The sequence below is a fragment of the Haemaphysalis longicornis genome, unplaced genomic scaffold (genome assembly GCF_048455015.1).
Source record: "Haemaphysalis longicornis isolate Haplotype H1 unplaced genomic scaffold, Haemaphysalis longicornis Haplotype H1 scaffold_4, whole genome shotgun sequence".
NCBI classification, from domain to species: domain Eukaryota; kingdom Metazoa; phylum Arthropoda; class Arachnida; order Ixodida; family Ixodidae; genus Haemaphysalis; species Haemaphysalis longicornis.
The window spans coordinates 51152200-51176757 of record NW_027526361.1 but is presented as its reverse complement, the minus strand read 5'-3'; the positions used below and the strand labels follow the sequence as shown (position 1 = coordinate 51176757).

Here is a 24558-nt window from a genome sequence, read left to right as displayed (position 1 = left end):
TTGGTAAAAGAAATTCACAACCCAAGATGCCAAGCACCTTAGCATTAGGAGCAAACATCATGACAAATATTCTGCCGAGAGACTTCTCCAAAAGCATAAAAAATGAAGTGCACATAATTAGAATTATAGAATTTGACAAGCACTGTAAATTGAAAAGGCTGATGTTTAAGTACCGAGTTCAAAACAAAAGTACGCCCCAATTGTGGCAAGATAAGATTCATTACCACAACTTCCATTTGTGTACGTTGCTGGCATTTAGCCCTTGCAGCATCAGCAAACTTCTATCGTCTGTTGCCTCTCTTTTTCAATCTCAGACTAGGCGAAGCAAACACGAGTCTAAAGCGCAGCAATATAGATCAATTAAGCCAGCAGTAAAATGTCACGACAATAACTCATTGTAGACTAGCTAGGGCACACCGCTGGAGTTCCCCAATCCCAGAGCGCAGTGGCGACCGGAGAACAATGTGGCAATGGACATTGAGGAGAAAATCTGCCAGTACATCACTAGGGCATGCTTTTTTTTTCCCACTTACCCTCGCTCTCCCGACGCTAAACTTCCGCTTTCCGGGAAAACGAGCAAACGGTGGCTTCCCCAACGAGTGGTGAGACAGAGGCAGGGGCTTCGTGTCACTCTCGGGGGACTGCATGCCGCCTCCAGAGGTCTGCTGCTGAAATGCACACAGCGCCCACATGACCAAGTATCCATCCTCCCAATCAATTCTATGCGTTATCACAGTGCACAGCACAGCCATTTGCGAGCCCAACAACTATAGCAAAATTTCAAAAATAATAATGAAATAATGCGTTTAGAGAGCCGAGCAATATAGCCCATGCTGCAAAATGTTCCGACACTACCCACAATCTCATGTTCGAACCTGGGAAATTTCTGAGTGAGGTTAGACATTTGAAAGAGCTGCCACTCTAGTGTATGATAAAGCCTTGGTGTGACATAGTCTTCAAAACTTGCGACTGAACACACAGAAGGAGTTTCGCATTCCTTACACATCAAATTGTCCCACATTTTGTGAAAACTACCTAAATGTTCAGCAACCCATGCCAATACGTGTTCAAGCACAGTTTTCTTTCCTGTCACAGTCGCCTTTCTAGATTTACTCTATGTTAGTATACATGTTCTGCAAAAGCCCAGGCTAAAACCTGAATTTTGTGCGCAACTTGCTGAATGCTTACTCATCCAAGTTAAGGAATGTTCGAACAAGGTCTTCTGCCACTCCACATTACTCTTTTTAAGGTTATTGTATGCTAGTCTACTCAATATTAATGCGCCTCTCAGCAAAGGCCAAACCAGGAACTCACCATGACGTCATTGTCATTGCTGGAACGAGAGTCATCGTTTCCACATCCTGCCAGGTCTTTCTGTGGGCTAAACAGGTAGTCAGGCGAGCCATCCGACGTTGGCGTTCGTACTGAGGAAAGGTGGAAGCAAAAACACACGTTACTCACTCAGCCAAAAAGAAACCGCATTAGGTGTCACAGAGGGAGGAGGAAGGGATGCTGAAATGCTCACTCATATACTGCAAACACTTTTTTGAGCTGTTAGTGAAACGACCTCTCTTTTTCTTTACTTTTCCACCCCAATGACTATTTGCTCAAGATAGCCTGAAATGCAAACGGTACGCATCACCAAATTTTGTGAACACAGCAGTCACATATTTATGAAAATCTGCAAATGCTTTCCAATGTAAACTTGATGCAGCTTATCCCGACAATACTTGCATTATTCACCAAGCTATAAATACTTTTTAACACTTTTTTTTAATACTTTGCAACTCTTACACAAGGTGAACCATTGCAGGTGAACATCATAACCATTAAGACCTTTCAGCCTGCAATACTTGGCTAGAGCTAGTGACATTACATGCAAACTTGCTTCCGAAAGGTACCTGTTTTGGTTCATACTGGTGCAACATACTGTACAGCATACAGCTAAAGATAAAGGCACAACACATAACTATCAATAACACTAAATGCACCCACAGAGTATTTTAGCACAATCTCTCAAGTGGCAACCAAAAAAAAAACTTACATCGCATGGACCCATCAGCCTTGCTGGACTGCGACATCAATGCCTTGAAAAAATTAGAGAAATGAAGAAGAATGTTGTAGCACATCATCATAAGCAAAAAGCACAGTGGGCACAAAGATGTGCCCTGCAAGAAGCATCCTACGAACTTGATGAGCAAAGACCATACTAAAGCCGCAACATTATCTAGTCCCACGTGACAACAAAGAGTGCCATCCCATGAGGACGAATGTGTAGCGTACAAGTACACACATAGCGCACATAGGCGGCAGACACAGGGCATTGCTAAACAACCAATACAGAGCAAGCCAGCACTCTTCTTTGTCACTCTCTTGCCATATAGTCTTTGCATGTCTTGCCATAAGTTTGTGCGTCTTGCCATATAGTCTTGCCATAAGTTTTTGTGTGTGTGTGCTGCAAGCACTTAGCACAGTCAGTCAATGCAGAAGAGCACCGCGGAAAGCAAATTGACACAATACTTCTCTCTCTAGTTGTCATTAACACCTCCCACTACATGAGAATACTCACAAGGTTCTACAGCTACTGAAGCCATAACCCCAACAACAGCCTAAATGTCCAGGAGGGCTTAAACATACAAATGCTGGTGCAATGATTCACCACACATCAACCCAGCCTTTCAGACTACAATTGCCTCATCATGTTTATCACTGTGCAAGCAAAAGTTAAGCAAGTGAGCATCCTGTTTATTGCAGGCTGTTTTAGCTCAGCCTTCATGAATGGGAGCTCTGTGGCTGCAACGAGCCTTACCAAGCTGAAACTATCTACATGCAATCCAAAATCTACGCCTAGGTGTCCCTTATGCGGCAAATTACCTGCTGCCTTGTGTTGCTACACACTGGACAGATGTAGTCACCATCTTTGGGAGGGCTTGAGAGTGTGGTGTCACACTCTACGTGAATGAACCTGCAAGGGAAAAATGGGGCAGGAAGGGGGCGGAGGGGGGGGGGGGGGGAACGAAACTCTTAACAACAAGTTGCAATTCTAATGCAAACAGCCGGTTCCCCTCTAACTAAGCTCGCTTACCTGTCTTGTTGATAAGAAACCCGGACAGAAGGTGAGCATGAGCGCAAATACTTACGGTTGAATAGAGTTTTCGCCCTAAATAATGATGCAAACCAACAGTCAAACCATCAATAATAATACCCAACAAGAGCATAAATAATATACATGTCAAGCCCAACTCGTTTCAACTACACAGAAATGACCAACCAGGTTTACCCACAGCCCTTCAGGAACAGCAAATGGACCTTTACTGACCAATAAAGACTTCTGAATAGCAAAGATGAAAAACGCATGCCTGAAGAGTTCAAGTGATACACAGTAGGCACTAACAGACATTTCTTAAAGGGACAGTGAAGTGAATTTGTCAAGCTCCCGTTTTTGCTTGCGGTGAGTAGACTGGCTTAAATTAACACACTTTTTATCGTTTATCTGGTTTACAAGTCAATAATTATATTATACAGCTCAAAAAAAGAAAAACTACCATTAGCGGTCTGCGGCGGCCGCACCAACTAAACGGTGTGACGACGGGAGGAGATGCACCGTGATTGGACGATGCCCAACAAGTTCCGGTTTCGGTTTTGTAAAACAACATGCTTGACATCCGACATTATCTGATACGCATTCTCGATATCTCAGTAATCGTCATACCGCGCTTCTGCCATGTTGCAGCTGTAAAATGCACAAGATAAGCCTCCCAGGATGGCTTGGAATCGTAGCAATCACTAGCCGAGGCCATATACGTAGTGGATGAACGCCCTCCGCGTCAGCACAGACGCTCAAATGCCATGCGCTTTTCCCCGATATTTGGAGCTTGCCTCACTCATGCCTGTATCGTGAAATGCATGTTCGCCCCAGGCCGAGGGTCTCCTGATTCTGGCCTGTGCCCACTGCCCGCAAGCAGTCAGTGCTTATGGCAACAGAATGCCAACGAGAACACGCTAGCGCGTCAGTGTCAGTCTGCACGCGTTCTGCGAACTCGCTTGCGGAGCAGTAAACGTTACGCCCTAAAATGGTGAACTCCGTATAGAGAACATCGGCCGAAAACGAAAAAGTCAACTTTTAAGTCAACTTTAAAAAAAAAAAAGTATCCTCGGGGATTCGAACTTGCAACTTGCAAAATAACATGCCTAGTGCTCCAGACCACTCGGCCACGGGCCAGCGCTGCCAGCGTTGGAAATATGAGGTATATAATGTAATAACCAGCAAACACTTTTATTTAGTTTTAGAATTTCAAGCAGCTTAGGTGACTATTTGTTGTATAGCATTTGTGCAGTAAGCGTCCCCCAATTTTCAGAATATCTCACGCCTAGCAATTGCATTTCTTAGACGAAAAAGCGTTCGCAGATTCGTCGTCGTGCTGCTGACCGCTGTGCTTGCTCACCCAGCGCAAAAAAAGTGCTTCCTGCTCCCTAGTTCTACCCTGTACGGTAAAAGTTTCAGTTGATTTTATTTCCTTAGAACCTATATTGGCTTCGCTGACTTCTTCGTCCTTCAAGTGGCCTTAGATTTTCGTACTAGCTAACCAGTCAGCGAAACATCACATGCGCGCTTGTGCAGCGCTTGTGTGGAGCCACCTGGACTTGGAGCTTGATACAGTGTACAAACTAACAAAGTAAAGAAAGGCACATTCTTCCATTAACAAATGTGTTGCGGCTTAGTTTCAACTGAGCGAACGAATTGCGACGACCCGTCGGCGGCCGGCGTTGGGCCAATTGACTCTGGGTCAACTGACGCTGGGCCAATTGACTCTGTCCGAAGATCAGCAAGCCGTGCAGCAGCGCAGTCAAGCCAAGTCATCTCCTCCTGACGTCACGTGAAAACGCCACAGAAAATGGGTGAGGATGCAGAGAAGAGGACAGCATTTTCGAATTGATTTTTCTGCTAAATAAATTCGCATAAACGCACTCAGAGTGGTCAAAACATGGCCTGTGGACTCCGGACTACAATTTGCGCTAGTAATCCCGCAATGTTTACAAATCACTTCAGTGTCCCTTTGAAGTTCACAATTTGTTTTACCTTTTTTTTTTTTAGAATGCTTCCAAGTTCGAAATAATAGGAAGCAGGTAAGGAGCACGATACTGTGCACAAGTGAAAGAGAGAGAGAGTGCACAGGAACCAAAAAGTTACTAGCACAGCTGAACACGCAATTTCAGTTTTTACATCCTTGGTGTCTCGGTCACCATTATGTTTCTGTGCTGATTATATTACCGTATAAACCGGAATACAGGTCGAGTTTTTTTCCAAAAAAATCCGCACAAAAGTCACCCCTCGTCTTATATAGCGGTCATTGGCAGAATGTAAATTGTTGTCTGGCAACAATGTGCAAGCGTAGTCTGTTGCCAATCGCCATTGCCATTCGTGTCGGACTGCTCTCTCGCTCTATCAGGCCTTTATTTGATTTCGATTTTCTCTAGTTTTTCGTCTTTTACTCGTCTATTACGCGTGCGTGCGTTGTGGGGGCCCGTGTTCCCCTACGCCTCGCCTGCACATGTTTTCGCGAGCTGGGAGCCGCCATTTTGGGCAGCCGGCGCGTCACGTCAGTCATGACCTCTTCGTGACCCCGTGCACGCGCCGAACCGGCTCGCCGCGAACGTGTGCGCGAGGGCGCGGGGGAAGGAGGACCAGTTTGCCACCTTCCTTCGCGCCACCCTCTCCCCGACCTGGGGAAGATCTCCTCTCCCCTCCGAGCTGATCTGCGGGGCGAACGGGCGCTCCGCCGGGGAGTCGACTGGGCGATTTGGTCGGAGTCGGTTGGCTCGGCTGTGCCTACGCCGAATGCCCCGATGACGGTGAACCCAGTTGGCTCCACGGACTCTGCCGAGAGATTCTGCCCTGATCGGTCGCCTCAGGATGCCTCCCCTGCTCCCGCGGCCGTGATGACGGATATCGAGGTCTGAGCCCAGCGGCTTGAGCGAGCGACAGGAGCCACTGTCTCCCCGCGAGCGATAGTCGTGTTGTCTGGTGTATGCACTGTATCTGCCAGGCAATAAAGCCTCACTTTGGATTGCCGGAGCCTGTCTACCGCATGTGAGTACTCGAACCCGTGCGTGAGTCTTCGGATTCCGCAGGGCTAGTGTACGGCGCGTAGCGTTCTCTAGCAAAGCTAGCCGGGGTCCTCTGCTATCCCGTACGTTAGCCCACAGCGTACATTTCTGTACGTCTCTGTTCAGAGATGAGTGGCGGCAGTCGACGGCAGTTCACCGCGGCGTTTAAGCTGACGGCGATTGAGTCACCGAGCAGAATGGGAATATGGCGGCGTAACGCCAGTTAGGCGTTTCAGATAAAAGTGTGCGGTACTGGCGGAGCCAGAAAGCTAAGCTGTGCGCGTGCAACCCCCGAAACCGATCGTTCTCTGGACGTCAAGCGGTGCACCCCGAGTTGGAGAACAAAGTGGCGGACTTCGTCCGAGAACTTCGCTCACGATCGCTCCGGAGGCCATGCGCGGACCGGCTCCGCGAACTGTACAATGAGTGGATAGCCGGCGACAACAAAAAGACCTATACGGGCCGGTTGCGACCATGTCAAGCTGGGTGTCCTTCTCTGGGCAGTCGCTGCCCGACCACATGGTTACACGAGCGTTCAGGAAGTGCTACATCATCAACGCGCCTGATGGCATGGAAGATGACAGTGCGAAGCAGTCATCCTCGGACGACTCTGAAAGCTCGGACGAGTGACTTCGGCAGGCATAGTCAGTGGCAGTGACGGACGGGCGTCGAAAATAAATATAGACATTGTGAGTGCGCTTCTGTGCCGAATTATTTTTTTTGTCAACTTTTCCCACCTCAAGGTACGGGGTCGACCTATATACCGGGTCGACCTATAATCCGGTTTATACAGTATATGCATATATAATCAGCACCTCGTTCAATCCTCTAGAGAGGCACTTGTCATTTGAGTGCTCCACACAATGTTGCCGACAATGGTTATGGCCCCTTCAAATTTAAATCAGTCTCCCCCCCCCCGAGGTTAGCTTTCCCAATGACTAGTCTGCTTGCAGTGAAGCACCCTTTACAGGCAGTTTCCGGACGGCACCACTCTGGACACACCCAGGAGGAAGGCACTCACTTGCGGCACATAACACACTGGGCCATGTCCCCCCGGTTGCTGAACTGGCGGTAGGCCTTGCCGCAAAGCGGGCAGGCCACGCCCTTGTTGCGCTGCTGGTAGCAGCTGTCGCACACCGAGAAGTTCATGTGCCACCGGGAGCTCGGCCCGCTCCCCGGGGTTCGCGAGCCACAGTCCCCACACACCCGGCAGCTCTGCAAGGGGCAAGGGGGAAGCCCCTTCTTCAAAGAACACTGCTGGCACTTGCCTCTCAGCAGTGACTAAAGCGCAAGTGCCTAAGATATTAAGGCAGTCAAGGTGACCAGGGCAAAATAACCACAGTCTGGGCGGAAGCAGAGATGGTCAGTTTAGGAATGGAATTTGTATCCAAAACAGCAGCCAAGCTAGAAGCTGATTTATTTGTGCTTGCTGCTGTGTTTGTTTTATGCCATGAAAAAGTTTTCATGAAACTCTGAACTCAGCCAAGGTACAGTGGAATCTCGGTGATACGAATTCGGTTGATACGAATTTCGTTGTGATACGAATTTTTAAAATTCCCCGGCGAAAATGCATTGTATGCAATGTAAAAAAATTCGGATGATCCGTACGCATTTATCCCCTGGTGCGGGTGATACGAACACGGGAGCCGCGAGCAGACGACAGCGGCGTGGACGGGAGGCGGGAGAGTTAGTATGGCCGTGCGGCCTTGGTTGCGCGCGGGCACAAAAGCATGGAGCGTGAATCGCATGGAGCGTTTTCTGCTCGCGAAAACGCGCTGCGCACGCCACAGGCGCGCTGACCCTGCCGCGTAACCACCTGCACGCGCCGCGGCCGGCGGCGGCAACATGGCGGCGGCTTCGGCCGCGAAGTGGCGTCGGGAGCTCGAGCGACCGCTTCTAAGCGCTCTCTAAAATATCGCTCAAGGCACGCACGAAGTTGCTTGAGCGGTAAAGGAGCTTATAATGTAGAAGAAAACGGTACTATAAAACATCATCCGCGCCGGTAGTGAAAGCGCCCATTCAATATCTGCTGGGGTGTTAGGCCTAAACATTTCCGGCGGGGCCACCGGGCTGTCCGGAGCGTTTTCGAACTGCCGCCATGAAGAGCGCACCTCGCCATTGGCGCAAGTCGGCAGGCTCCTCCCACTGCCGCGCGCGTCGGCCGTCATTTTCCGAGCGAGGTAGCATCTGTCGCGGGGGCGAAATCGTCAACGCGGGCGTGAAAATAATGCGCGTTCAACGCCGACGCGCACAAATCGCATGCGGTTCGCGTGCGCACGTCGCGTCGAAGGTGAGCACGCGTTCTTTCGACTCCCGCGTTGACGATTCGGGCCGGCACCTTGGCGCCAGCCCCTGCTGGGGTGGTTTCTGCCCACGGCCGGGCTAGAGCGGCCGTGTGCGCACGTTGGTATCGACACAGCGCGCGTCGCCGCCCTAGCGCGGCCGTGCTCAGCCTTGGTTGCCGCCAACGTTGCCGCGAACGGCAGTGGGAGGAGCCTCATGACTTGCGCCAATGGGGAGACGTGTGCCTCATGGCGGCAATTTCGAAGCGCTCGCAGGAGCTGGCCGGGCCACCTCCGCGGCGCATATTTGGCGCGGATGGTATTTTATAGCGCAGTTTTCTCCCACTTTATGAGCTCTTCCCCGCATGAGCAACTTAGTTTACACCTTGAGCTGCGTTTTAACAAAAGGTTACAAGCAGTCGCTGAAGCTACTTGCGCCTCTTCACGGCAACAGCCGACGCCATGTTGCCGCCGCCTGTCACATGCGCGGCACAATTCCATTTTTTCTCGTTTTCTGATGATACGAATTTTCGGGTGATACGAATATTTTTGCCGCCCCTTGAGATTCGTATGACCGAGATTCCACTGTAGTTCTTTTTTTTTTTTTTTAACCAGTTGCTGAAGCTCACCTTCAGAATTGCAGATTTGAGTTTCTGCATTGGCAATCGCAAATTATCCGCTTCAATTCAGAACTATCTGAACAAACTCATTTATTCCATTAGTACTCGGTCTGAGAGCAGCAAAAAAACACTATTCCCGCAGACCAAAAAATTAGCCTGCAACAACACAGATTCAGCTGCTGTGGGGACCAGAATGTGCTCAAGTAAAATAAAAATTATAAGCAAAAAGCATGCAACACAGCACTTACAGAACACAATCGAATGGGGTCACCACTGTCTGCCTACCTGGCACTTCCAGCCGTGTTTTGGTACGTTGGCCACCATGGGCTTCACACAGTACACATGAAAGGCCTTGTCGCAACTGTCACACGTGAGTAACCGGGCGTCATCACCAGCTCGCCTGGGGGAAAGATATCAGAGAAAAACAGCACAATTAGAAGTGTGACACCTACAAGTACAATTAGATATCCCCGACCCCTGCACCCAAAAATACAAAACTAATCAGCAAGAAAAGCACAATGCAGTTTAAAGATGTAAGAACAGGTGCACCATATTCGGGTGGTACATTATTGCCTGCTATTTTCAAACAGTTGCTGCCATTAACTGGACTCTAAACCAACTTCAACCCGTCCAAGCCAACATACACAGACACTGCGCCTCTCCTGCTAGAGCAGAGCAAAACTTGCAAGGCTCGAAGGGAATCCCCTTTACACAACAGCCCCTCTAGCTTCAGTCTGGCTGGAATACTTTGGTTCGAAAAAGTTTGTACAGTTTTAAAGTAGACACAGTCCCGAATACCGGTTATTAATTTAAGAGGGCAGCAAAGTAGCTCTCAAGGAGCGGCACTCAATTTGGTTTTAACATAACGAGCGAAAGAAGAGTTTCTATATCCGTACCCCATCACTGTCCCCCCCACTCACCTGCAGCCCTGGCAGGTCTTGCAGTCGGGACACTGCCAGCCCAGGCGGGCACTTGGGGTGACCACCACGGAGGGCTCCAGGCAGAAGCCGTGGTGGTGGGCCCCGCACACCGTGCAGAACAGCAGCTCTGGCAGGGCCACCATTTCCTCGCAGGACTGGCAGTTGGCCTGCGAACCCACTGCACCACCACAACGGCACCATGAGGCAAGAGAAGAGCAGAAACCGGCAAAGGACGCAGCAGGAGTTTCCTCTAACTGCAGCACTGGGCCTGCTATTAGGCAACATGAGGACACGTACAAATGTGACAGTGGGTGATCCGTAGGGGGAGGCAGTGCAGGAAAACTCAACCTCCCCTCTTCCTTCCCACCTGCTGCCTTCTCACTACCAACAACCAGAGCCACTATATCAGGTTTCAGAGTATCAGCAATCTTTTCTGTCGTATGCCGCCGGCAGCGGCCATTGGTCGAACCGCGTCACGTGAAATTGGTTTACCCCAGAAGGCCCACGGGCACTGACATTTTGGTGACTCTGGGTTGCCGTGTGCGCACTCTTCGATAAGTCATGATTTTTGGAGCGCAGTGTGGCTGTATGATACGTTGAAAGTGAGTTTTCAAGCCCCCAGCCAGAGTAACGATGCCAGGCTGCTCTGTACTAGGCTGTTTCAACTGGCGGGAAGGTGGAAAACGCCTGCACCGCTTCTCGCTGGGAAAGAACGACAGTGGCCTAGCGTAACCTCTAGCCACTTTAAGTAAGCTGCGCTAGCGTAACAAAGCCTGACCCTATTGCACCGGCGCAGTGTCTGTAAATCTTCGAAAAGTAAACACAGCTGTTATGGTTGCCAAACGGTGCTCGGACCAATGCCGCCTGTCAATATCAGCTGCAATCCGGCGCATAAAGCTGGCCGCCCTGGCGTCGGACCCCAAAATGGCTGCCGCCATGCATCAGTGTTGTTGCTCTTAAGCGTAGCTTATTTAGCGGCTCTACTAACAACAGTCTAGTCAAAACTGGTTTGCCTTTCTTTTTTAACCCCACCACAAGAGAACCGCAGACAGGAAAGAAAATTTCCCCAACCCCATACGTACCATAGGACACAGCCTTGTCGGCATGGGAAGGGCAGAGAAGTATCAGGGCCTTCATGTCCTGAGGCAGGCAAGAGAAGAGGACAGGCCGCTATAGCTCAAGTACACAACAACGAGTACAAAGCAGGGCACAGAGAAGGGGAAAGCAAATTGGAACTGCCTGGACTTACTTGGAAACAGCCATAGGCAGCCGCACAAGGGAAATGGAAGATCATGCCACAGTCTGGCGAGTGGCACCGAATACTAGCCCCGTATTTTTGGCATCCGCTGCATACCTGAAGAAAAAGGAACACATTTTTCTCACGTGAAGTTCCCAAGCCAAAAGCAATGTTGTGTGTACGAGAGACAGTGGCCACTGCACCCCATATCTTATAAAAAATATCTATTGTACTGGCTTTACTTCAAGCACGCATCCCCTATAACCCGATCAGGCTTGTGCTATTGAACACACAGGGTTGCACGCAGCAAAGTATAAGTAATTTCGCCTCACCAGGATTTTTAAAGTGACGAATGTTAACACCGTTATGACATATCAAAAGACGGCGGCTATTCCTGTACTTCTCTTCCAAGCTGTTCGTAACATTGTGGCCTACCATCTCGGCCTCAACAGCAGGCCTCCCATAAATGGCTTATGGCAACAAATTGGCGCGCTCAAGCAGTGCACAAAAGCATAGTGTGACAAGCTGCCCTTATACCTTTGACAAGGAGCGAGTACAACACATTTAAAAGACAAAAAGGTACCCTTAGGCAAACGCAATAGCATGCACGCATTCTGCAGACAATGTTACTTAAAGGGACCCTGCAACACTTGCCATCGACTACTAGTAATGTGTTTTGGGATAAGGTCTGTTGTCCCAGAAATATCCTCCCGCAAGAATTATGAAAATCCGTTCACAATTAACGAAACTACGCGCGATGAGAAATCGCGCATAATCGTTCCCTCTCAACTCGACCGCTGACAACGTGACGAAAGCTGCGCGCTCTCTCCTGTAGAGGAGGGCGGCTCGCGGCATTCTCTTTGGCGGCCTTCGATATATCACATGCCGGGTAGTTTTCTCCTTTTCTCCGCAACGCGGAGGGGCCTATTTCTGGTCTGGTGCCACAAAAAAGCAGGCATGGGTGCCTGCTCGCAAGTGCGCGCTCAGGCTGGTAGGGCGTTTTTGAAGCAATAAACATTTGTAGTCGAGTGGTCCCGTTGAAAGGGAAGTATTGAGCTCATCACTCAAACTCCGCGCGCACTCAAAACACAAAAGAAACGGCAAAACTGTGCCTACAGGTTCAGGCATAGAAGAGGTTCGTACACAGCGATGACGACGACGGAAATGGGAGAATCTAGCCGCGAAGTTGACCAGTGACAGCCGATCGGGCAGCCATGGCCTATGTGACGTCCCTTAGGCCATGCATAATGAGGACAACTGAAGAGAGAGCGGTTGGTTTTTTCGCGTCTTTCACATCGATTTGCGCGCTCACCGCTTCACGTGCACGTGCAATATTTGGCTCAGGTATTCCTGGCAGTGTAATCTAAACGTCGCGCAGGTTTACTTGCACTTCTCAAAGAGTGTTGCAGGGTCCCTTTAGCCCAATGCACCTGTGTCAACGGAGCCCACTGCAATGAGCAGTCGACACACCCACGAGAGGCGCATTAAAAAGCTGCCTAATAGCCTAATGTGATACTGAAAGCAGCAACATACGATGATGGTGGGAACTCAGAATAAGCACAAAAAAAAAAAGAGTTACTAACTTTGCAACAAAACTGCGAGCATTCTGCTGCAAGCAAAAAAAAAAAAATAAGAAAGTACACTTGGCAGAGGTGTCGTTGACCATGTGGCCAAAACGGCGGCACTGGCACATTTGTCACGTTCAAAACATGTTTCAGGACCCCTTTATCGTATTTGCTGTGTTCAAAACATGTTTCGAGACCCCTTTAACAAAAGGATAACACAAAGAATGTGCACCTCTCACGTTTTAACCAGCAGCACACCAGAATGAGCAACACAACGGTGTGGCCCATAAAAACATAATTTGTTCCACGCAATTTAACATAACCTATCCCGCCCACTCCCACAAATGCACAAAAAGCCACTCGTACCTGTGACATGGCAGCAAAGACTGCCTTGTCCACATGGATGAGGCTGTCATCTTCCCCAGGGCACACACCTTCTGACCATGCAGCACAATTTCTGTGAACATACGTGTGGCCTGGAAAAAACACAAACATAACAGGCAATTACTCTGGCATTGCATGCGAATTGGCACCCCAGCTTTCGAATTATATTTCTGCCCTAAAAAGAAAAAAGAAAGAAGACACACTAAATTTCCCAAGCACCTGTTACTGTACTTACTCACAAACTGCTCACCCACCCCACCCCCTCCCCAGGGCCTACAAAAAATGGTTTTATTGGTTTTATTTTTGTTTTTGTTTTTTTCAAAAAGAAGTGTGAGCAGTAGATAAGAAAACACAGTAGATGCTGTTGTCTTCTCCCACTGCCCTAATCTTGAACATGGCTGTAATCACAGTCCTGTGCAAATGCCCAAGTCCCCATTGCAGTATTGTGGTTCAGGCACTATTCACTTGCCGTTTGACATTTAGTTTTTAGATACTTGCTACCCCCTGATGTGATCACAATCCAAATCCCCTTCAGCTTATTAAGCTGTCAGGCACCATGAAAAACCCCACGCAATGAACAGAAAATTCCGCAGTGTAAAACCACTATAGCAGCAGACTACCTGAGGCCTCAAATACGGTTGCCACTTCAGGCTCCTCTGCAAAGCCCACTCCTGACGTCTCTTCAGCACCATTTGAAGACTTGAATTCCGCGGACAGCAGCCGAGAAAAAGGCTTTCCTCTGTCGGGGGGGGGGGGGGAATAAAAAAAAAATTACGCGGCGCCCCACACACAGTTTCCTACACGACATTCAAAGTGGCACGACTATAATCACATTCACACTTTCTCCCCTCTGCCTCCAAGTATGCTTCACCAACCAGGCCATTTGAGACACGCTGAGACAAGTAACCTTTCTGCCACCATTCAAGGAGAAGAAAGATGACTAAGACTTGTTACACGTGAATATGAAACCGGTTATTGAGGCGAGAGAGCCCTCAAACGTGCATTGAAACACCATGCATTGCAACGATAGAGAGTTATAGCAGAGCAGAAAACTAGTACAATCAGGGCCTGGTACACGGTGGGTGCGTCTGTGCATGCATAGCACCGGTTTTGGCCATTCTGTGCATGTGTAGTGGTGCAAATCGGCTATGCTTACTGTACCGGGACCGGTTCTACGCTCTGCTGTAGCTCTCTAATGTCTAGATGGCTAGATGCCCAGAGGGGTTTGCAACCCAGCCTACCTGGACACTCGGAGTCCCTTGCCCCCCCGTCGCAGGGGTCCCGCTGTGACACCCCTGTCCTCGGTGGATGGTGGCCCCCGTTGCAGCAGCTTGGCAGCCTTGCGGAAGGGGTGGAAGCCCACAGTGGGCTCAAACCGCACCAGCTTCCCCTGGCCCATGGAGCTGCACTCGCCCAGGTTGCACAGTGCGCACACGCGCTCCGGCCTGCATATTGGTTAATGGAGAGCACCCCTGGCGGTGAGAGAGTAGCCCGCAGGGCTTTCACCTGTCACCGCTGCTGTTTAGTTGGTGCACCGCAGGATAACGGCACCTTAGGACAATCAGTGGCTCCTCCTAAGCTGCATCAGCCCTGTTTCTTTCTTTATTTCTTCCCCCATTGTTCCTGCTTATGCTGTTATGCGCTTCCTCATGCCTCCAGCACCCCACCTCTCTATAAATTTGGTTATTCTACAATCACCCTACCATCTGCCCACCAAAATCACTTGTACTGCCCAACTCGCACAGCAATGAACAGGCAAAGCTGAAACAAAAAAACGGAGGCTGAGATACTTTATTTAGTAATTGGGCAGGAAAAAAAGAAAAATGACCAAAACCACTGTGCCCCCATAAATACGCTACTGTGGTACAGAAAAGCATTTATTTTGTTGTCGTCCTCTCAGTTTTCCTTGCCTAATTACTAAATAAAGTATCAGCCACTGTTTCATTGTTTCAGCTTAGGCTGTCCATGACTATCCATCACTTGTTAACCTCTTTGGAAATACAGCTGCAGTGATGAAGCTTTTTACAATGAGTAAGTACCCAAACTAATGTTCTTGGACAGCACAATGTGCACAGCTCGGAATTTCTTACTCAGATAGTCGGAAATGTACATCCGAGACCTGCGCCGCAGGGACCCCTTAGATTTGAGGCACACCAAAATTCAAGGCCCAGATGAGTGCAAAATGTGGGAAAACTTCAACTGCCCCCAAACTTCAATACACAAGTGACTGCTGTCGCTTTCTCCCCATTAAAACATGGTATCATTGAACTCGCCAAATCGTGATCCCCATGCTATCAGGGCAAGCTCTCCAGGGGAAAATGCACAACCTTAAAATGCCCACAAGTAGTCCATGGCAAGCTACCACAAAGAGTTTATAGAAGAAGTACTCGTCACCACTCACCATTCTTGTGACAGCTCCTCTTGCTTCTCGAGCGGAGATTCTCCAAGAACAGGCTGGTCATAAGAATGCACTGCGGCAAAGGAAAGCACAAACCACAAACCAAACATTAGTTTTCAAGTGACGACAGCAATTTGCTAGCCATTTAGAAAAAAAAATAAACCCACAGCAGCACAAAAAACACCTCTGTCAAAATCTATGCCACGGGTTACGACAACACACCACACATAGTTTGGAAAAAATATAAGATCAACTTGACTATGTTCTATAAGCTCGAGGTTTCGTAATACGTTATGCCGTACCGTGGCAGTAAAATTTTTGGTTATCTGCGCAATAAATGTTGCCATGATTTGAAGCGCAACAGAAAACACGGACGAAGAAACGGAGTAGATGAGACAGGCGCTACTCTGTTTCTTCATTCGTGCTTTTTGTTGCGCTTCAAATAATGGCAACTATTCACCGACTAGCTCAGCAAGTTCTTCTCAGCAATAAATGTTTCCTTACACAACTACAACACCACCGTAACTTTAGCTTTATCCCTCCTCAAACCACAACCATACAAAATTTCACTTAATAAGGCACTAAACTTTGAATAAATAAACAACAGATGAACGTTTAATCTTCACGGTTTTGTTGCCCTGGCCAAACTGATCAGCTTTCAAGCACACCAAGGACTATGTCAGTACATACCAAGACTCTGCAGGCAGAACAGTTGGTCTCAAAGCAAGACAGTTCATTTTTAAGAAACAAGAAAAAGAAGCCGGGAAACGTAGGCCCAATATGTTTTCAGGGCCCAAAAATATTTAAGATAGGGCAGTACCATCTGGTAAGTAAGTATACCATTTTTAAGACTCACACATTATAGATAAAAGGTACTAAACATTAAAATGATCTCTATATTTTTTTCTTTTCCATAAATCTTTCTATTTATCTATCTCTCTTTATATTATCTACAGTAAAACCTCGTTACTAGAGACGCTCAAGGGACCCGAAAAATGTGTCTCTAGAAACCAAGGTCTCTTATATGCAATGTTGCTAACATGGCAAACATAGGAAAACTAACCAAACAGACTTCATTAAAATGTCTCTTATAACCAAGTGTCTCTTGTAACAGTGTCTCTTGTAACAAGGTTTTACTGTATCTCTCTACAGTTAAACAAGTCAATATCAACAAATATTGAAGTGCAACATTCACCACTAACCTGTCCTGGAGCTCGCACGTTGACAACGTTTGTTTGTCTGCTTTCAGAAAGTTTTGTTTTTTAAGACAAAAGCTTTGTAATTCACCACCAAATGTAAAACTTCCCGGCCACCAGTCTTACATTAGACCGAAATTAGAATATGCATACATAGTATGGGACCCCTACACAACATGTAACATCAATAAATTTTAAAACTTAAAAGAAAAGTGGTTCGCTTTATCTTTTCAAAATTTCGTCACATAGACTCTTCCTTGGAACTAATGATGGCCAACAACATACCACTACTCCTGTCTAAAACAAGGAAACTCCACTTGGACATCTTGAGTTCCCTGCTTAACCATAAATTCGCTATTGATCCGTCATTGTATTGATCCCTTTTGTCAACGAGAAATACACGACATCAAAAGCCAACGTCTTTAACACTACATTTTGCAAAAACAGATGCCTATAAATTTCAATTTTTTTCCGCACACAGTGCCTGAATGGAACTTTTTATCAGAGCGTGATTGCCTTGCTGCCACGTAGCGTTGTATATATTTCCCTGCTGCACTCATTTTGCTATTTATATATGTTTGTGACGTAACACAGTTCACCATTTTGCTTATTGTGTGTGTTTGCCCGTCATGCTTGGACCACATGTCGTGGCCTGCAGTATGTACTAAATAAATGATAATAAATAAGTACACACGTATACCTCCCTCCCTTCCTTCTAAGCTCTCTACACATTCCCTCTGTCAAGCACGGATTCCCAGGGGAGAGACGGGGGACGGCAACAAGCACGCACCGCTGTCCGGGGTGGAGGCGCCAGCCTGGGGCGTGAGTGGCGGCTGCTGGGCGGGCTGGTCCAGCTCCATGTCGAACGGGGAGGGCAGCTGCTCCAGCAGGGAACCACTGGGCGGAGTCTGGCCAGCCAGCGTGAGCAGGCCGGGCTTCCGCGACCGCACCCGGGGTCGGCCGGGAAAGCTGTGCCTGACGATGGAAACGGGAGGCGTGTTTACATGCACCGTATCTAGCTTTGCCAAGGAGCATGGGAACGAGCCGAAGCGCCTTCCCCTCCTAACCTCCACACAAACACACAGTGTGCCATCCAGTGGCATGTTCAAACTCAAGCACATTCTTATGAGCCTCTGCCAATGTGTGAAGGACCAATGGGCTCCATGAGAGGGGGGGGGGGGGAATGAATACGACGTTGCATACAGAAGTGCACAGATGAATTTTCCTTAGCAGCCAGGCATGCATGACATTCTATGATACAAAGTTGTCATTCAATGAGCAACTAAATGTGCCAGCAAAAAGTAGTTTTGGGTTAGTTGCACTACGCCGCCATATAAAGCTAGCACAAACTAAAAATGCGACACTTCCATCTTAAGTTCATGGGCGTGTGCAACCACGGGCAAGATGGGCAAGAGGAGACTTCTACCTTGTGCTGGGCGCTCGGATACCGAGCTTTAATTAGCTCCTAAGATAAATTCGCAGATCAACTGCACATCCTTCTTCTTTATGAAAGCAAAAACCCTTTTATAAGTCTTCCATTCACTGCCTCGTCTTTTTTAACTTTAGACATTGTCCTACATACCGAAAACATGATTCGCAGTCATTTTCTTGCAATGGGAAAAAAAATACATATATTCGGGACCGAGGCCCGCCCGTCCACAGTGATAGCACTGCTTCCTCAGCCCGTCCGCCTCTCCGACACCCGCGGCGGCGCTCAGTGCGCCAGCACTCACAGCTTCTTGCGCTGCACGGGGCTGCTGCCATCTTTGCGCGGCCTGCCGGGGCCCCTCTTCAGCACGGGAGGGGACAGCCCTTCCCCACCGGGCGACACCGACAGCTGGCCAGAGGACGACCTCGGCGAGTCCTCGGCCGGCTGCCTCGCCGCCGCCGGCTGGTGCACGGGGGTGCCCTCGCGCCGGCCATCGTCATCCGCACTCACGTCTCCGTCGGGGTCCCCCTCCGAGGTGGCAGCCGCACTACCAGAACGTTCGGGGGTGGTCACACTCACGAGCTCCTCCCCTTCGGCGACACCGCCGCTGCTGTCGGCCACTGGAGGCGAGGCCCGGGGGGGAGGAGGACAGGCAGCAGAGGGGCTGTCGCTGCTGCCGTCGTCCGTGGCTCTATCCAGTCTTCCTTCCATCGCGACATCTGCCCCGGCCAAGCGTCCTACCGAGGGCCTCTGCGACACAGCGGGCCAACGAAGCGGGTGTTCGTCTCTGTTCCCTCAACCAAAAAAGTGGCACCTTCCAGCACAAAAAAATCTGCCCCAGGCGAAAATGCACAGACACTCAAAGGCATGGACAAACGCCACAATCAAATGCAGGTCTGAGATACTATAAAAACCAGTTCTGATTATAAAAAATGCGGCCCTGAGAGACCATAAAAAACAACTGTCGCCTTGTTCGGACCCAGATCACAGCCATGAATGAACGCAACTGGTATGACCGCACTTGTGAGCACTAACCTATACAGCAAGCCACACAGCACTCGCTTGGCTGCTCCCCTGTCTTACATCTGCGAGACTTTCAGTTTGGATTGGCTCAACAGAGTGCACGCAGCAAGTTCCACACAGCAGCATGTTGGTGACCGACCTCATCACGGCCAGTCTGGCCTAGTAACATGATGTTAGAAAGCCCCTTGCACATTAGAAAAAAACGAAATGGGGGCTCCCAAGGGGTGGGAGTGCGTTAAACACCACAACCCACTCCCATCACCCACACTGGAGCACAGGCTGACCTCCTGGATGCAGGCCGCTGTGACACCTGAAGGCAACCTAGACTGAGGCTGCCAGCCACTCTCCTTTCCCCTCCCCTTTTATGTTTTCCTCCTCCCCCTCTTCCATAATGAGAGGAAAAACTGGAAAGTAATGTCAGCACACAAATATATCAACAATTTATGCAAGCACACAACTCCTAATAAGTGTAACGGTGCAGTAAAAGATAACTTTTCTTAGCAATTAAGGGGAAGTTATGCAACCAAAGGGTGCATGGAGTACAGAATTCCAGCCTCCTATAGAATACTGAAGAAGCCTGCCTTGCTGTGATGACATCCATCAATGGAACCCATTAGCCGTGAGGGCAACATGTTTTTCCCACATATTTGCGGTTATCCTGATGCTTACGCTTGCTTCAAACTAGGGTGAATTGGTACATTCTTCCCATTACACTTCCTGAAGACACCTTTTCAGCTTGGAAAAGACTGTAAACGTGTAAGCCAATAATAAAGACCACTATTTCAACTGCACCACCATTACAATTCGGCACTCACTGTGCTGTCTCCGGTACAGAGCAGAAACTCTGCCTTGTGCAATACTGCTAACCTGGCACTTAAATTTCCATAGTTTTGGAACGAGCTGCAGTAGTAGCAGCCTAGTGCCATCCTGTCCACACCTTTTTCTTCTGCTCCGGTAATTTTTCTTTCCATTTCATTTAGCACAAGTAGACCCTAGCATACACCACCTTCATTTCCCACTTGAAAGGATAATGACGTGGACAACTTTTGGCTGCATGTTGGCTGAAAGCACCGAGTTAGCAGCTAAGCTACACTAGAACCTGTGACTGTGGCACCACCGAAGTGAATGGTCCAACCACAGGCATCAATCAGGAAGGCTGTATAAAGGAGGCCATGTCTAAACATGGTCGCTGAATTTTCTACAACTTGGACCAGAATTAATGGTGCAGTTTTGGTTATAAAAACAACACTAATTAGACGTATGCTTTTGCCACATTGGGTTTCCCAGATAAGGATTTACCAATGGCCATGTGGACATTGGCGGATACAGAGGGGGGATCCAGATGCCCTGCCCCCCCCCCCCTTTATTTTTAAATTTATACACCCAAGAAAATGACCCCTCAAGTCGCAGAAAGTCTAATTCATGACTTTTTTCTATTTCTTGTATTTTTGGTTTTCCGAAACTTTATCTGTACAACTATTTAAATGGGTTACGTCCTCCAAATACGCATTTTTGTGGAAATTCAAGGTGTTGCACTGTTGGTTCATTTGAGGTATTTCTTATTCATATTTGCAGCGTTCTTTCCCAACTTTTTTAGTTCACACTTCTTTTATGGGAGGAGATGTACAAGATGCATATTTTTAATGTCATCTGTGCAATTTTGTAAAATTTGTATTTATTTCTATTTTAATTTTTTGGTTTCCAAAAATTTTGTCTGTACAACTACCTCTGTTTACGCTATTATAATGATTAAGTGTGTTACTGCCTCCAACTACGAGTTTTTGTGCAAATTCAGGGTGTTACACAGTCCTAAGTGCAAGGTTACTCGTGAGTGCCTTGTGCAGTGAGCGTCTTGTTTCTGGGCCAATTGGGCCGGAAGGTTTCTAGGACTACTTAAGCCTTCTGGCTGTTTTCTCATTGATGGCACGCCTTCCCTTACAAGACACATGTACAAGTTTTTTGTGTGTGTAATACAGTACTTTAATAATTTTAGCAATTTCTTTAAACTGTCATACAGTAAGGATTTTTGGTAATAATAATAAAGTAACCAGAAACTTTGAGGCTCACTAAAAGGGTAAACTTGGAGGCCCGCTAAAAGGGTTCAACTTAAATTGAGGACGACTCAGAAAGCAATGGAACTGAAGATGATAGGTGTAACATTAAGGGACAAGAAGAGAGCGGAGTGGGTCAGGGAACAAACACGTTAAGGACATATTAGTAGAAATTAAGAAGAAGAAATGGGCACAAGCAGGGCATGTAATGCGAAAGCAAGATAACCGTTGGTTATTAACGGTAACAGCGTGGATCCCTGGAGAAGGCAAACGTTGCAGGGGGTGGCAGAAAGTTAGATGGGCAGATGAGATCAAGAAGTTTGTGGGGATAAACTGGTCGCAGTTAGCACACAACCCAGATAATTAGAGATCCATGGGAGAGGCCTGTGCCCTGCAGTGGGCTTAGAAAGGCTGATGATGAATAAGGTAGCTGCCTGGACCTCCACTGTCCGTTATTGGATTGTAGTAACGGCTTTGCGACTTTCTGAACTTTTGAGCATTGTGTGAGTACCACACTTCAACTCTGAAATCATAAAGAACTTTTGATGTTATATATACATGTGTGTTGTCTAGCACTTCTTTTGATTTATAACAATCTATCGGGGCACTAAGGATTTTTGTAAAACTGTCTATTCACGGATGAAATCTGCATGACCTAAGTATTTCACAAATAAAAAGTATTGCCGTGTGGCCTATTTCGCCATTAATACGAGGCAGATTTCTTTCTTTTAGTACTTTAAAACAAGAGACAAGTTTGTACTCTTGATCACATTTTTAATGGCGAGTTAGGCCACGCATGGCCGTTATTTTTGTACTCTCCAAATCCTTAAAGCACACAGGCTAAAAATATATACTATAGCAATGAAAATATACTATCTCAGAAGCATCCTTACAAGTGACCCTTTAATATCACCGAGCGCCGTCTCACCTCTGAAGGCATGCGCGTCGATTTCTTCGGGAATGGACGCACCATACTGGGTATCAGGTATAACTCGTGTGAAACGTCCCTCAAGCTGCCTCCCCACTTCCAACCCCCCCTTCCAAAATTCCTGTGTCCACCCCTGGACCATACAGGCCTACAGATATATTACCAGGCACAGCCGCCAGCCACAGCGTTGGACAACATCCTTTTCGATTAAGTTCGGAGAGATCGATGCCTGGCTGGGCTATACAGGTGCTGCATTAGCCGTATAATAGGCGGGTTTGTTGTGAGCCGGGACAGTGAATTTCAGTGAATAAAAAGGGCTATTATCCTCCTCCTTTTTCGCAACCTACTCCACCTCGTCCACATCATCATCATCATCACTCATAGAAGCTGACCACTCCCTCAGAAAAAACCGAATGCTATTGACTCGAATGGCACCTTTGAGCTGCTACACGACGTTTTTCAAAGGCCTTTGGTTGAAATGCCATTTGAGACAAAGGAGCACCACCAACCACCTTAGAGGTCCTCAAAGGCCTTCGTAACGCAAATGGCCATACTCTCGGGCGTATTTTCTGCATGTCGTAATTACAAAAACAATTACAGTATAGCCCATTTATAGCGAACCTGGTTTTAACAAAATCCTGGTTATAAAGAAGGAATCGTCGTATCCCGTTACCACTTGTATACATGTATTTTATGTCCAGATATAGTGAAAAACAGATATAATGAAGTGATTTCCGTTTCCCAATGTGTTCGTTATAAGCGGGCTTGACTGTATTTACGAGTAAAACCTCGTGTTTAAAATGCACGGTCTTCATAACTTTTCCCTTGTTTTTGTTTTCTACCACTCGCTCTACGATTGCGAAGCAACTTGGTGGTTTCAACTCTGGCAGTGCAAAGAAATTTAAAAACTGGCTGTTAGTGCATGTTTTGTGCACGCTTGTAGATTATCAATTTGATCACTAATAATTGTTTTGTTGTTTTTTTGCCCATTTTAACTTTAAAATTACATTTTCATCAAGAACAAAACAGGGCAACAGTAGTGGCACCAAAACACGGCGGGCGAACACGGAGACTTTTAAACTGCCTTTGAGAATTGTCGTGTAGATCGGCAGAACTCCTTCCAGTTTGAATGGCATTTGAAATTTCGAAGGCCGTTCGACTGATAAGTCCTTTCGAACGCTCGTGCAGCACAGGTATAACCTTGCTTACTATTACAATGAAAAGTTACACAAGAACATACCTGACAGGGAGGCAAAAATACTACAACCAAATCAGTCATGCAGCTTAAATAATTGCATAAAATGTAACAAAGCTGGCTTGGGGGACTATCACAACTGTTTTTTAACCATTCTACTACAGCTCAAGCGGTCACGTAAAAACATGTGTTGCTGTTCTACATTTTTAGATCTCAATGTTAAATCAAGGCAGTGTGGTCATTATCATCATCAGCCCGTTCGTGCTCACTGCAAGAAACAGACCTGCTCCTGCAACCATTCCTGTCTTGCAATGCCCCGAGTTCACTCTTTAGGCAGCACGGTCATTATCATCATCAGCCCTTTCGTGTCCACTGCATGCCGCAGACCTGTTCCTGCAACCATCCTGTCTTGCAATGCCTGAGTTCACTCTTTTGCCTCCGAATTTCCTGACTTCATGCCACCATAATGTTCGTGGTTTTTCCGTACTTCTAGTGTCATCCATCAACAGCCACTCTGTTACCCTGACAGTCCCCCGGTTGTCAGTTCTCCACGTAAAATGCCTTAAAGGCGTTTATATTATTGATAAAAAAGAAAAGCAGAATTCAGAGGCTGTTTTAGCTAGTTTGGCAATTCAGCATACCTTTAGCATATTCATGAAAAGATTAGCTCTGCATAAATAATGATAAATGATGGGAAAGCAACAAGTTTAATATGGTTCACATCACTTCATTTTTTTCGTGGTTGAAGCCATAATAAGGCCCTAGTGAAGCACCACAAGAAAAAGGTCTTTCATAGCAAGCATAGACTGCGGAACAGTACAATTGGAAAAAAACCATTACTGCACAGAGTCAAGTCCGCTACTACGCGACACTGCACCTTTGTGGTAGCATTTTATGGCAAGACAAACTGGCTCAGGACCAGAACACATGACAAAAGACAAACTTGGATCAGGATACAGGAACACATGACCAACCTTTGATCAAGATTAAGTTGCAACTTTTCACTGGGCACGAAAAGTTCTAATCAAAATTTCCTTGTCAGCCCTATGGGGGAGCAGTTTAAGACTGCCCAGAAACTGCTCAAAACTTTGCTGGTGACAGGAAAATAAAAGAGACAAACTACTTGGCCCAAAAAAACATCGGTTTGGCACTGGGCTTACAGTAAGTAGAAACTTGGGAGAATCACATCGATCACACCGCAGAACGGAACTCTACTGCTTGC

The 24558-nt window shown here is 47.5% G+C and overlaps 1 protein-coding gene across 9 annotated transcripts in view; it reads right to left on the bottom strand.

Annotated features, from left to right (window-relative positions):
* The window catches only part of LOC144178680 (uncharacterized), a 135583-nt gene that overhangs the window by 109647 nt on the left and 1378 nt on the right, over window positions 1-24558 (bottom strand). For 6 of the 9 annotated variants that reach the window (XM_077706689.1, XM_077706694.1, XM_077706696.1 and 3 more), the window contains exons 2-16: window positions 18444-18889; window positions 17501-17685; window positions 15518-15587; window positions 14358-14561; window positions 13737-13855; window positions 13099-13208; window positions 11180-11284; window positions 11013-11070; window positions 9931-10108; window positions 9296-9410; window positions 7130-7323; window positions 2875-2965; window positions 2045-2087; window positions 1315-1424; window positions 534-668 (exon numbers count right to left, since the gene is read on the bottom strand). In XM_077706689.1, coding sequence (XP_077562815.1) covers window positions 534-668; window positions 1315-1424; window positions 2045-2087; window positions 2875-2965; window positions 7130-7323; window positions 9296-9410; window positions 9931-10108; window positions 11013-11070; window positions 11180-11284; window positions 13099-13208; window positions 13737-13855; window positions 14358-14561; window positions 15518-15587; window positions 17501-17685; window positions 18444-18850 — 2124 coding nt within the window. In that variant the 5' untranslated portion in view covers window positions 18851-18889. The remainder of the gene's footprint in view (window positions 1-533; window positions 669-1314; window positions 1425-2044; window positions 2088-2874; window positions 2966-7129; window positions 7324-9295; window positions 9411-9930; window positions 10109-11012; window positions 11071-11179; window positions 11285-13098; window positions 13209-13736; window positions 13856-14357; window positions 14562-15517; window positions 15588-17500; window positions 17686-18443; window positions 18890-24558) is intronic. The other 3 variants (XM_077706690.1, XM_077706691.1, XM_077706698.1) reach the window with 3 other exon arrangements.